The 14,151-nt window shown below is 36.3% G+C and overlaps 2 protein-coding genes across 2 annotated transcripts in view; both read left to right on the top strand.

Moving 5' to 3' along the window:
- The first annotated feature begins 1,081 nt into the window (after positions 1 to 1,081).
- Positions 1,082 to 4,465, top strand: LOC111278299 (ubiquinol oxidase 4, chloroplastic/chromoplastic-like). The gene is given in 10 exon segments (XM_022864933.2): positions 1,082 to 1,322; positions 1,415 to 1,607; positions 1,723 to 1,816; positions 2,113 to 2,228; positions 2,451 to 2,559; positions 3,149 to 3,217; positions 3,604 to 3,675; positions 3,757 to 3,804; positions 4,128 to 4,342; positions 4,344 to 4,465. Coding segments are annotated over 10 exon segments (1,080 nt in total). The 5' UTR covers positions 1,082 to 1,185; the 3' UTR covers positions 4,371 to 4,465.
- Positions 4,466 to 5,399: 934 nt separating this feature from the next.
- LOC111278298 (E3 ubiquitin-protein ligase COP1-like) overlaps positions 5,400 to 14,151 on the top strand; it is a 31,605-nt gene continuing 22,853 nt past the window's right edge. Inside the window, exons 1-7 of the mRNA XM_022864932.2 lie at positions 5,400 to 6,118; positions 6,784 to 6,861; positions 7,164 to 7,319; positions 7,821 to 8,174; positions 8,634 to 8,791; positions 8,955 to 9,020; positions 9,355 to 9,433. Coding sequence (XP_022720667.2) covers positions 5,756 to 6,118; positions 6,784 to 6,861; positions 7,164 to 7,319; positions 7,821 to 8,174; positions 8,634 to 8,791; positions 8,955 to 9,020; positions 9,355 to 9,433 — 1,254 coding nt within the window. The 5' untranslated portion in view covers positions 5,400 to 5,755. The remainder of the gene's footprint in view (positions 6,119 to 6,783; positions 6,862 to 7,163; positions 7,320 to 7,820; positions 8,175 to 8,633; positions 8,792 to 8,954; positions 9,021 to 9,354; positions 9,434 to 14,151) is intronic.

Raw genomic sequence — 14,151 nt, 5'->3', positions numbered from 1 at the left:
TTCTTGTATTTAGTATATATTTTTTGTATCATTTTATTATAACATCTGTGTTATGCAAGACTGTTAGTTTTTCATCTGTTTCAATTTATTAATTATTACTAATGCAGTGTTTTGTATCTGAAGTAAAAATTAATTTAATTAATTACTTATTGTAAAGGATTGGAAATGTGTTGACCTTTAAAACTTAAAATTTAGAATATTATAATAATTTTACCCTTATTAATAAAAATAAAAATGTTATGTGTAAAAGGTATTTTAAAAAGTTTAATAACAAAATTGCTGTTTACACAAAAAAAAAATAGTAGTATTAATAGATTAAAAATTAAATAATAGAGAATAGATGAGAAAGACATAACAAGTAAATATTTCAGAATAGTAGTCATCAACCTTTTTAGCATAGTTCTTTCGAAATGTGGTTATTACTTATATGATAATATATAAATTTTGAGTTATTTATAAATATAAAATCTTATTTTATAATTTAAAAAAATTATATTATATATAAATTTATTAATATATAAATATATTTCTATTCATTACACTTGCATCACTCTGATTTAAAACTAATGAATATTAAAAATTTGCTTTTGTTTAATAATTTTGTTTCTGTCCCACGATTCTTTAAACCATCACGACTTGTTCGACGAGTTTCTCTGAACCATCACGAGTTATTCGATAAGCTTCTCTATAATGGTTAAAGGCCGTAAGCAAAAGAGGAAGGTCAAAGCTCTATTTAAGAATACTTATCTAACCAGAAAGAGACAAAAACAAGGTGAAGAACACCTGTTCAAAAATTCTTTACATACTAAGAGATGTAAGAATGAAGTAGAAAAAAAATTTGTAGCTTGCTTAGAAAGGTTTGAAGAATGGTTTGGTAGAGTAGAAATATAATTATCCCTAAAATTTTTATTATTATTCAATATTTATTGGTTCACGGAAAAAAAATGAATTATAGTAAAAGGCCTAAAGAAAAAAAAAGCTCTAGGAAGCCCAAAACTACAATAAAGGCCGAATCCAAACCGCAGGCACAAGGGAATATGCGCCCACCTAAATTGTTTTTCATTGTCAATGTCACGCATGAGTAAGGACAAGTAAAACTAGGCTTCCACGGAGATTTTATTACTGGCAAATTGCCATTTCTCTTCTTAGTTTTTGGAATTCTTTTAGCACGCAGAAGAAATTTCGATGACGATGAGTCTCTCTTCTTCGGCGTTTGCAATCTCAGCCTCCTCCTCCTTCAAAGCTAGAAATTCTAAAACCTCTCTTACTTTCAACATCCAAAACCCTTTGCGTAGCAGTCCTTCTTATCGACCGCTGTCCAGGTAATTTGTTCGAGTAATTTCTTCATTTTCCTCATGTTATAATTATAAAAAGAAAAGATTAATTCTTATGTTTTTTATTTGCTTAATTTTAGGAAGTTGTATCCAGTCAAAGCAGCACTTCTGCAAGAAAACGAAGAAGAAGTTGTCGTAGAAAAATCATTTCAGACAAAAGGTTTTCCAGGAAACGAGGTTGAAGAAGTAGGGGAATCACGTGTGAATTCATCATCTAATGGTTTGGAGAGATGGGTGATCAAGGTTGAACAATCTGTGAATATCTTCCTCACGGTAAAATCTTACATTCTTTTCTATTCTGTAATTTTTGGTTGGAATTACTGTAACTCAACGCTTTTTGTTAGCAATTTGATTTGTTATTGAAGATGTTTGAACGTTTTTCCTACAGGATTCAGTTATAAAGCTACTTGATACTTTGTACCATGACAGAGATTATGCCAGATTCTTTGTGTTGGAAACCATTGCAAGAGTTCCCTATTTCGGTCTGTGACTTTACTGTTTCTTTACATCCTTTATTTACTTGTTCCTTATTCTCATATCACCAATACTGCATTTGAAAATAGGATCATCGTAAATATTTCAGGTTTTATTTTATAAATTGTACAATGTACAGAAAAAAGGGGGCAACATGCTATTGATTGTAGGTGTAGCCATTTAGGAGAAATTTATTTGTTTTGCCATTTTACTCAAACTTGCTGATATGATCTTTCATTTTCCTGAGATAACTGAAAAGAATTTCTTGTTGACATGGGCACTTTATTTTTTGTTTTTATGGCAGCTTTTATATCTGTCCTGCACATGTACGAGAGTTTTGGTTGGTGGAGAAGAGCAGACTATCTAAAAGTGCATTTTGCTGAGAGCTGGAATGAGATGCACCACCTGCTTATCATGGAAGTAAGGTCCTAGTATAGTTGAATGAGTGGTGAAGATAACCTTGATGAACATGAGGTGATTTAGATTGAGTTGAAGAGAGAATTGAAAATTATAAAGGGCGAATATGATGGATGGTTTCTTTAATGATGCTTTAAGGGGGAAAAAAACCAAACACGCTGCAAATTGTTCTTGTATGTGTCTGAATTACTTAACTTTTCTTATCATATAGCATTTTGGTTGCAGGAATTGGGGGGGAATTCTTGGTGGTTTGACCGCTTTCTTGCTCAACATATTGCAATCTTTTATTACATTATGACAGTTTTAATGTATGCATTAAGCCCCAGGATGGCATGTAAGTTCATTTATCTGGATTTTACTTTACAATTGCCTCTCTTTCTCTCCCTCTCTTGCACTTGTGTGCGCACACATGATTTCTGGGATCCTTCTGGCCCCATCATCCTGAATGATAAGGGATGTATCCTGTTCAGTTAAACACTAATGAGCAAGTAGGGAAAACCTATTCATGGACTTAAGTAGTTATTGAGACTAAAGGCGCCAAGTAAAGTAACTTAGTTAGTAGTCTTTCTTGGCATAGAACCAATGGCCTGCTGCACTACCATTGACCTATTTTACGGGTTTTAACAAGAAAGAGACCAAAGACAGAATGAAAAGATGGTTTTACATATCTTAACCTCTGCTCCATTAGCACACATGAAACCTCTACTCTGTTGGTTGCTTTTCTTGTGAATTCATCATAAAGAGAAAATGCTTCACATTTTGGAAATTTCTCTTTGTTTCTGCCATGCTGTTTTATGGTCACGTAGCTGTAAGCCTGTACCACATGAAATAAGTGTTCTAGAGTAGGTTCCTAGATTGAACCACACTCACTTTTATTAATTGAAGATGCTTATTTAAATATATTGGTTTCATGACTACTGCAGATCACTTTTCTGAATGTGTAGAGAGCCATGCATTTGAAACTTATGACAAATTTATAAGGGCCCGAGGAGGTAAGTTGACAGATTCCAGATTGTTTGTCTTACTTAGCTAGCTTGCTGTATGCACATGTGTCATAAGGTTGACAAAAATTCTAGTTTGAAATTATCTTTCATAAGTAAACAGTATGTTGTGTAACCTCGGATGCTACAACTCAACCATAACATGATTCAAGGGTACTTTTAATTTGCAACTTCTCTTGCTAGGGGCAGTTTGGAGGCCCCCCAAGTCGGTTAGACTGGCACGTAATTAGTATTAAGGGCTTTTTCGACAAGTTTTTAGATTCTTGCATCCCATCAAATATGATTTTCATCACATCAGCATAATAGATTTTCATTTCATATTTCTTTTGACTGATTTTACCAATTTGGACCTGATATGTTCCTTCTGTTCTTTGTAGAGGAGTTGAAAAAAAAGCCTGCTCCTGAGGTTGCTATAAAGTACTATACTGGAGGTGACTTGTATTTGTTTGGTGAGTATTTCTTTTTACGGTGCATTGTTCAGTCTTTTAATATGTCATATTTGTTTAAAAATTTCTCCACATTTCTCCCAGATGAATTTCAAACTGATAGAGCTCCCTGTTCACGAAGACCAAAAATAGGTAAAAGAGAAGATTTGTTTCCTCTTCTTGTTTTTATCCCTTTTCATGGCCTGTATGTTTTCCAATGTTACAAAGGAAGTTAAATAGAAATCCATGCTTTTATTTACTAGATTCCCCACCCCCACCTCCTCTTCTATGTGGTTTATATTAACATCATTCTTATGTTAAGTAACAATTTTGAATTATGTGTCATTAAATTGGTTAAGTGACAAATAATAGCCTGCACAGGGTATGACAAGAAAACTATATGAATTTTGTTGCTAAATAGTTGGGTGTGGGACTTATATTGACATAAGCGGATTGAATTCTATGTCCTTTCTCAGATAATTTGTATGACGTGTTTTTGAACATCAGAGATGATGAAGCTGAACATTGTAAGACAATGAAGGCCTGTCAGACTCATGGAAACCTTCGCTCTCCTCATTCATTTTCAGAAGATGGCTTTGAAGACATGCCTGGCTGTATGATTTCAGAAGCAGATTGTGAAGGTATTGTAGACTGTATGAAGAAATCATTTACGTCAACTAAAGTAAAACAAAACGGAGACATTTGAGAGAAATAGATGAGTTTAACTTGTGAATCTACAAATATGTATACACAAAGAAAATTACATAGCTCCAATACGTGCCTTTGATTAGTAAACGAAGTGTTATATTTCTTACCTTCATGCAATTTGGAAAATTTTCCCTGCTTAACAGAAAAGTATCCTGTTGAACATGATTGAAGCCTGTGTGGCAAAAATAACAATAGGTTGATGGTGATTTCGTTTCTATCTAACGAATTAAAGCCTCCACGATCGCTGAAATGCCATGCATGTAGCATGACCTTGAACATGACAACATGCTGGTCGGTGGGGAGACACCGGTACCAGCATGCCTTTAATGCGGTACTAAAATTTGAATTGTGATCCTTAGGCTGCCACAGCTACAATGAGCTCTTTCTTAATGTTCAAACCATTCCAATTCTTACAAGAAGAGGAGCTTGGGGGGTTTTGGTGTTCACGGTTGACCCGCTGATGCAGAGAATCGCGTAGCCAGGGATATATATAGATTCATGGAAACCGAACCGCCTAAAGGAGAATAATTTAGTGTAATTAGTTTTAAGATATACATAAAAAATAAAATTTGGGAATTGAAATGAATTTTAGTACATGGATCATTTTTGTCCAGACTTAAAAGAAATTTTAGGCATCAAAGCCGATGGTTGAACTGATTTCACGTTAATTGGTTGGTGACTAAAGTCAATTTTGATTATGAATGAATAGTAGATTGGTTAGAATGGATGCATCTTCTTCTCATTATTAATGCAATATTGGTTAGACAATTAATGCAATTTAAGTTCGTTTTCAAAGTATAAGATATTTTTCTGAACAACAAAAGGGCATTTATTTGCAGTATATATAAGTTTTACAAAATAAGTATCCTGATAATAGTAGCTACTAGTAATTAAATACGCCGCCACACCCAAAACGGCAAATAAAAAGTCAAAAACAAATTTATGTAAGTCAGAGCAGAGGCACCGAAACGGCACCGAGTCGGTTGTGTCGAGAAGTCCTTTGGGAAGTATATATCTACGTCTATATAATAATCGTGTATATTGAGTTGAGGAGCCAGACGAATCAGGAAAACGCCCGCCCAACGTGTACTCTTTTCACCCTCACAAAATCTTCCCCTACACCACACACAACCTCTGTCTCTCTGTCTCTCTGTCTCGTCAATCAATCACTGAACTAACAAACTCCATTTTCTTTTCTCTCGAACGGTTCTTTTTTTCGTTTACTTTCTTTTGTACGGACATAAGCTCCCCAACTAACCAGCAATACTACTTCATATTCTTCACTCCACTTCTGTACACTTAACTGCAAAGTCCAACCACAAATTCCTTTTTCCCATACAATTTTTTTTTTTTTTTTAAAAGAGAGAACAACTCTGAAAAGAAGAATTGTAAAAACATGGGAGAGAGTTCAATGGGTGGGGCACTTGTTCCCACCGCAACTAAATCTGAACAACAGCCATCATCGCCGGAAAGCTCCACTCCTTTGCCTCCGCCAACTGCTCCACTTCCTCCGCCTCCTCCACCGCCACCGCCAGTGCCGCCGTCCTCGGCGGAGGAAGAGGCTGCCGAAGCTGACATGGACAAGGACATGCTGTGTCCGATATGCATGCAGATAATCAAAGACGCTTTTCTAACGGCTTGTGGTCATAGCTTTTGTTATATGTGCATTTTGACTCATCTTCGAAATAAGAGCGATTGTCCATGTTGTTCTCATTATCTCACAAATAACCATATCTTCGCTAATATTTTGCTTAACAAGGTTTTTTTTTTTTCTCAAATTTTTTTCCTTTTTCAATCTTGTTTATATTTAATTATGTCAGTATTTAGGATGATCCTTAATATGTTTGGCTCTTCAGAACTAGAATTTTTAATCTTACATTCATTTTTAATCCAAAGGACACTGAAGCCTGATCAAAGAGTAGCATTAGACCTGGTCCTTCAGAAATGAAAACTTGAGATTTCATCACTCCATTATTATTGGTAGTTTGAATAATGACGTCATTATTTGGATGCAAGGCTTTAATTTCAGTGGTGTTAAATTATTTAGCCATTGCTCTATTTTCATGGTATGATTTTCTAGACTTAGATATCTATGGTAGTTAAATTGGTTAAGCTGTGTTGAGTTTGGGTAAATAAATTGTAGAAAGCCTACTCATTTGTATTCTAGATTTCTTTACTCTTTGCAGTTGCCAACTCAACTGACTGTTACTTGGATGCTTGTCTATATTCCTAGTTTAGTGGTAGGAAAGATCAACGTAACAACCAACTGGATAAAACTTCTTTGTCATGTACCCTTTATAAAACCAATTATAATATTTAGTTTTGTCTGCTGATCGTTCATGCAACTGACAATGCAAATATATTTATATGCTTTTTTCTGGGTTTAAAATTTGTTTTATTAACGCAGTCTTTTAAATTTTGCAGTTACTGAAGAAAACTTCTGCTCGTCAATTAGCAAGAACTGCATCTCCAGTAGAACATCTTCGTAAAGCAATACAGCAGGTCAGTTATACTATATTAGAGCATTATTTTTGCCAGAAACACTAATTATGATAGTAACTTTTCTGCTTAAATTGTATGTGGAACCTGATCAACTTGGTCATGTGGTTATGCATTTGTTTTAGTACTTAACATTCGATTGCTAAGGAACTTTTTGAATTCCTTAATGAATGGGCTTTTATCATTATTAGTCAGTCTTAACTTGTTTAAATTTATTTGTAGATGCATTCTCTCTTCACCATGCATGTAATAATGAGTAGTTGATATCAATTAACAGAATGACTCTCCTTGTGATCCTTAGACAGGGTTGTGAGGTGTCAGCTAAGGAGCTAGATGGCTTGTTGGCGCTACTTGTTGACAAGAAGAGAAAGATGGAGCAACAGGAAGCAGAGACAAACATGCAGATTTTACTTGATTTCTTGAACTGCCTAAGGAAGCAAAAGCTTGAAGAGCTTAATGAGGTCCTTAAACTTGAATTTACATGTTCCTGGAATTATAACATTCTTCCAGCCCGTTTGCATGGCCACAATTCATTAGTTTGATTGCATTTACTGATAATTGCTTTCAGAAACTGAACTCTTAGCAACAAACTGGTAAGAATATTGATGGAAGAGAAAATGAACTACGTAAGAATCTATTGATAGGTAGGCATAAAATGATCATTTAAGAACCCAATAGGTAGAGCCCATAGAGATTTGAGTCCAAGTTTTGTATTTTACTTTGATGGTACTTCGCATTTACAATTGTTTTGTGGATACAAGATGAAAGACAGCATTGCCATACTTTTTGGCTTTAGGTCTATAACATTCCCTGGATTCATAGTTCAGTAATCTTTTTGCCTGTCATTAGTCTTTCTTAATATTTTTCTTTTTCTCTTTTTTGGGGGAGGGGGAGGGTGTCAAGGCATGTTTTATTTTATATTTTGATTGATGGTCTTATGTGTTATACTTTTTTTAATGAAGATTCAAAGTGATCTCCAATATATTAAGGAGGACATAATTGCTGTAGAGAAACGTAGCATGGAATTGTATAGGACAAAAGAGAGATGCTCCATGAAACTGAGGATGCTTGTAGATGATTCCTTTGCAGCAAAAACCTTGCCCTCATTGATTGATAAACATAACAATGGCATTACAACTGTCGTTCACAACTTACAAGGCTGGATGCGTTCAGCCAGTTCACAGAACAAGGTTGATTTGAAAGCTCAAGCGAGCTCACAGGGATTCAGAGGTAAGGATGCCTATGGTGGGTCAGATTCAGCATATGATACTAATTCAGGATTGGCTGTAGCAAGAAAGAGGCGGGTCCATGCACAGGTTAGTTGCCTTGCTTATCTTCATATTTCTTGACATTTGCTGTTGGTTGGTGCAATGCTGTATTTATTAGTGATTAATAAATGTGAGAAGGTCTAAGTTTCTTGGTCGAACAATGAAAGCCCATTTACTAACAGTCTTCTGGTGGAAGGGCATGCACATGAGACTTAATCGTTCCATTGGATTCTCATACTCATAATTGGTCTCTTGAAACATTTGATGGTTAGAAAATTTTGAGTTCCTCTTATGTTTTATTTGGATTGGCATTCTGTTGACCAGCTACTCTTATGTCATTCTGTTCAGAAGATTTATGGAGCAATAATGACCTCCTGTCGTTGTTAGAGTTACATTTCCCATATATTCTGTGTTCAGATAAATAGACCAGTCAATACTTAATAAATGAATGGTTGATTATATTTATTTTCTTGGCCGAATTTTTATAAATATTATCTCTTGCCACAGTTTAATGACCTACAAGAATGTTACTTGCAAAAGCGGCGGCATTGGGCCAAACAACTTCATAAACAGGAAGATAAAGACCCAAATGCAATAAATAATGATGGTTGCAATTCTGGTCTTGAGGATTTTCAATCAGTGCTAAGTACTTTTACACGATACAGGTACATAACTTTTCCACCAGTGATCGCATTTCGTAAAATTAATCTTTTTTTTTTTCAGGGAAATGTTTTGGATCTCACTTTTTCAATTTTTTTTTTGTTTTATGTAATATTTGTAGTTTTTCTGCTTTATATACTTATCTTTTATTTTTAATGTTCACATTAGTCGATTGAGGGTCATTGCTGAACTTAGGCATGGTGATATTTTCCACTCTGCTAACATTGTCTCAAGGTAAGTCAAAAGTGTATGTCTTCTATGTATTTCTTCATATTCATCTGAGGGTCATTAACCAGTCATAAGATGCACAAGATTCGGGTCCTTCTGTTATGTTCTCTGAAACCTCTTTCCCAAAAAAAAAAAAAAAAAACCTTGTTTGACCAATCTCAAGTTGATTTGTTTGATAATTTCTCTGTGGTTTTATTGATTAAACAATATGGTTAGGACTTATTTGAAAATTTGAAGTCCTGTGAAAAACCAAAGTAATGATTATTTTGAACTTCCATTCATAAAATTTTCCTCTCCCTTTGCTTCTTTAGATTTTCTAATAACTAGAATGATTTTGCAGTATAGAATTTGATCGTGATGATGAGCTGTTTGCCACTGCTGGAATGTCCAGGCGCATCAAGGTTTTTGAGTTTTCCTTGGTAAGCATTGGTGAAATATTTTAGTTGTGTTGAGTGAAGTTCATGATTTCTGAAGTTTTTATAATAGTGGAGAAATTTTCATAAAGGGAATTCATAGCACTTAATGATAATTGATAAGTATGATATTCTATGGCTTATGCATTGTGTTCTATATTGCAGTTATGCTGGTTTCCAGAATTTAACCCTTCCAAGTTTTTATCATAATGGCATCTCTGTAGTAGGCATATAACTGCCATAGTGTTTCTTTGCAACTGTTTTACATTATAGCCATCTAATCCTAGGTAATTTTTCGGGAGCTGATTAAAGTAATCAAATGATCACTTTATATTTACCTGAACGCATTTAGCTAGCCATTCTTCAACAATGATGTTGTTGCGCCTGAAGCAATAATCACAACAATACAGAAGCAATAGACAACAATCAATAATCAAATGCGCAGGAAAAATAAAGCACACCAAGATTTACGTGGAAAACCCTCCAGTGTAGAGGGAAAAAACCACGGGCCGCCAGAAAAATCTTCACTATCAAATAATAGTTATACAAAGTTCTTCTCTAGCTAAAACTAGAGCTAATCAACAACTAGAAAAACAATTGGAGAAATCTCACCAAATAAGTGACTCAACAAATACACCCTGGATTTGTTCCTAGAGAGCTTCAAACCCGATCTTCACCGTTCAGAATGTAAAACTCTGAATCATAAACCTCCTGACAAGGTTCCAACTCAATCGGACCACGGATCGACTTCCGTTCAACCAACTCTCCCTTCTCCTTTTTCTCTCTCTGCTTTTCCTGGCTTTTCTTCTTTCTCTGCTTGGTTTTTGACACACACACAAAACAACCCCACCTCTTTTTTTATTAAGTAGCTAGGGCTCTGTGTAAAATAAAAGATCAAGGCCCATGGCCTTTACTTGGTCCAAAACCACTTACATGGGACTGGACCCCATTTTCCTAACAATCTCCCCCTCCAGCCCCATTAGGAGGAGATTCATCACCATAGCAGTTTCATTTGGAACTTACCTTGGCCAGGGAACTCATTCCGGCCAAGTTACTACAAAGCTCAAGCTTTTCCCTGGGAAGTATCTTAGTCAACATATCTGCCACATTTTTATCAGTATGGACTTTCTTCAATAGCATCTGCTGTTCTTCAATCACTGAACGTAACCAATGATATCTAACATCAATGTGCTTTGTTCTAGCATGGTACATGGTATTCTTACTCAAATCTAAAGCACTCTGGCTATCACAAAATACCACATACTCTTTCTGATTCAACCCTAATTCAAGAAGAAAACGTTTCATCCAAAGCATTTCTTTACATGCTTCAGTTGCTGCAATATACTCAGCCTCTGTAGTTGACAAAGCAACACACTTCTGCAACTTAGACTGCCAAGATACAGCTCCTCCTGCAAAAGTAAACAAATACCCTGAAGTAGATTTCCTACCATCAAGATCGCCTGCCATGTCAGCATCAGTAAACCCTTCTAGAACTGGTTGTGAAACTCCATAAGTCAAGCACATTTTTTAGGTACCCCTCAAATATCTAAAAATCCATTTCACTGCTTCCCAGTGAACCTTTCCTGGATTAGAAAGAAATCTGCTCACTACACCAACTGCATGAGCAATGTCAGGCCTTGTACAAACCATAAGATACATTAAAGAACCGATTGCAGAAGAATAAGGAATACTAGACATAGCTAGTTGCTCTTCCTTAGACACTGGACAAGATTTCTTACTTAGGTGAAAATGGTTGGCAAGTGAACTGCTAACTGATTTAGCATGTTGCATGTTGAATCTACCAAGCACTCGTTCAACATACTTTTCCTGTGACAACCACAGCTTTCCAGCTCTCCTATCCCGGATAATGTCCATACCAAGAATCTGCTTTGCTGGACCTAAATCTTTCATATCAAAAGACTTAGACAATTGTTCTTTCAACCTGCAAACTATACTAGCATCTTGTCCTACAATCAACATATCATCAACATATAATAATAGGATAATGAAGTTACCATTAGGGAATTGTTTAACATACACACAAGAATCCGCTGCTGTTCTTTTATAGCTATGACTCACCATAAAAGAATCAAACTTCTTGTACCACTGTCGTGGAGCTTGTTTCAAGCCATACAAGCTTTTCTTCAATTTGCAAACTAAGTGCTCTTTCCCTTTCACTTCAAAACCCTCAGGCTGATTCATATAAATGTCCTCCTGCAAATCACCATGCAAAAATGCAGTTTTAACATCAAGTTGCTCAAGTTCAAGATTCAAACTAGCTGTCAATCCCAGTACCACTCGAATAGAACTCATTTTTACAACTGGAGCAAAAATCTCATCAAAATCGATGCCTGGTTTCTGAGAAAAACCTTTTACTACTAATCGAGCTTTGTACCTCACTAGTTTGTCACCATCCTTTTTCAACTTGAACACCCATTTATTCTTTAATGGCCTCTTTCCTGTTGGAAGTTTAACAAGATCATAAGTACCATTCTTTCGCAATGACTCCATCTCTTCTTTCATTGCTTTTAACCAGTGCTCTCTATCCGGAGTAGCCTGCACATCTTGAAAGCTTTCTGGCTCCCCTTCACTGGTAACTAAAATAAAATCTGAACTTGAATACCTGGTAGATGGCCTGCGCTCTCTAGTAGATCTCCTGGGCTGAGACTCTACATCACTTGATGCTGAAGGTAGCTCCCCCTGCTCAACACTCTCAGGTAGAGAGGATTGCTCCCCCTGCTCAAAACTAATAGCATCTGGCTCATCACCAACTGTAGCTGGCTCATCCATATCCCCAAGTTCTGTTTCTAGCTCATTTTCACCATCTGTGGCTCTTTCCTGTGAAATCCCTGTCGGTGTTGAAACATCACACTCAACAGTAACTCGTGTAGTCTTCTCATTTTTCTCAAGATCTGCTATGGTTTCTTTTTCATGAAAGACCACATCTCTGCTTCTGACTGTCTTTCTCTTTACTGGATCCCATACCCTGTAGCCAAATTCCTCATCACCATATCCTACAAACACACACTGTGTAGCTTTACTATCAAGCTTTGACCTCTGCTCTTTTGGTACATGCATGAATACTTTACACCCAAAAACTTTTAAGTGAGAGTATGAAGCATCTTTTCCTGTCCACACTCTTTCTGGAATGTCAAAGCCCAAAGGAACTGATGGTGACCTGTTAAGTAAATAACAAGCTGTGTTGACTGCTTCACCCCAGAATGGCTTTGGTAATTTTGCCATCCTCAACATACATCTGACTTTTTCCACAATGGTGCGATTCATTCTTTCAGCTATACCATTATGCTGCGGTGTTCCAGGTTCTGTCCTCTCATGCCTGATCCCATGCTTTGAGCAATACTCTTCAAAGCTTTTAGATGTGTATTCCCCACCATTATCAGTTCGAATACATTTTAAGGGTAACCCTGTCATCCTTTCAACCATGGCATGAAATTTTTGAAAATACTGCAGTACCTGACTTTTATATTTCAACATATACACCCAAGTCTTACGTGAAGCATCATCAATAAAAGTAACAAAATATCTGCTACCACCTAATGACTCAACCTCAATGGGACCACATACGTCAGAATAAATTAATTCCAATATATTTTCTTTTCTCTGAGAACTTTTACGAAAAGAAACTCTATGATGCTTACCAAACAAACAATAATCACATGAATCGAGAGACATACCTTTGGTCAAGGGAATGAGAGAGTGCCTTGCCAAAACCTGTAACCCTTTTTCACTCATGTGTGCCAGCCTCCTGTGCCACAAGTTTGCTGAAGCATCATTTTCAACGGTATTTACCTGGTTACCGTTCAATTGCATCCATGTCTTATACATTGTGCAGCATAGTTTTCCCTTTGCAACTACCATAGATCCTTTGAGAAGCTTCCACTGTCCATTCTTTTGTCGGCTTTCATATCCCTCCTTATCAAGGACATTAATAGCAAGCAAGTTCATTCTCATATCTGGAATGTGTCTGACATCCCTTAAAGTCAACATGCAGCCTGTACTAGTTTGTACACCAATATCACCAATCCCAACAATCTGCGACACACTCTTGTTTCCCATCTTGGTACAACCAAAGTCTCCTGCTTTGTAAGTTGTAAACAACTCTCTCTTAGGAACACAATGATATGCCGCTCCTGTGTCAACTATCCACTCAATGCCGGGATCACTAACATGATTACAATCACCATGTGTACAAATCAAAGTAACTGAATCACTATCTGAATTCACTGCTGCAACATTGCCATCATCTGAACTCTTGCCTTTCTCATCTTTTCGCTCTTGCTTCAAGATTCTACAATTTCGTTTTATATGACCCGCCTTACCACAATGGAAACACTTCACTTTACCTCTAGACTTGGATCTATGTTTAGACTTACCACGGCCTTTTGAGTCCTGACTTCTGTCGATGTTTCTACCCCTGTTCTCTGTGACCAGAGCTTGATTCCCAGGGTCTACATCTTTTCGCCTCGCTTCTTCATTAAGCATACTGTCCTTTACCATCTCTAATGTCACCTTATAATCAGGAGCTGAATTAAGAACAGTCACAACTAGAGTATTCCAGCTGTCTGGCAATGAACCCAAAAGAAATAATGCCTTCATTTCATCATCCATCTTAAGTTCCATAGTAGTCATCCGATTAAATATATCTTGAAAATCACTCAAGTGCTCTGTAACAGATCGTCCATCCCTGTACTGTAAAGTTGCAA

Source organism: Durio zibethinus, chromosome 8 (genome assembly GCF_047325235.1).
Source record: "Durio zibethinus cultivar Kanyao isolate XHJ-2024 chromosome 8, ASM4732523v1, whole genome shotgun sequence".
Taxonomy (NCBI): domain Eukaryota; kingdom Viridiplantae; phylum Streptophyta; class Magnoliopsida; order Malvales; family Malvaceae; genus Durio; species Durio zibethinus.
This window is presented reverse-complemented; position numbering and strand designations above follow the sequence as displayed.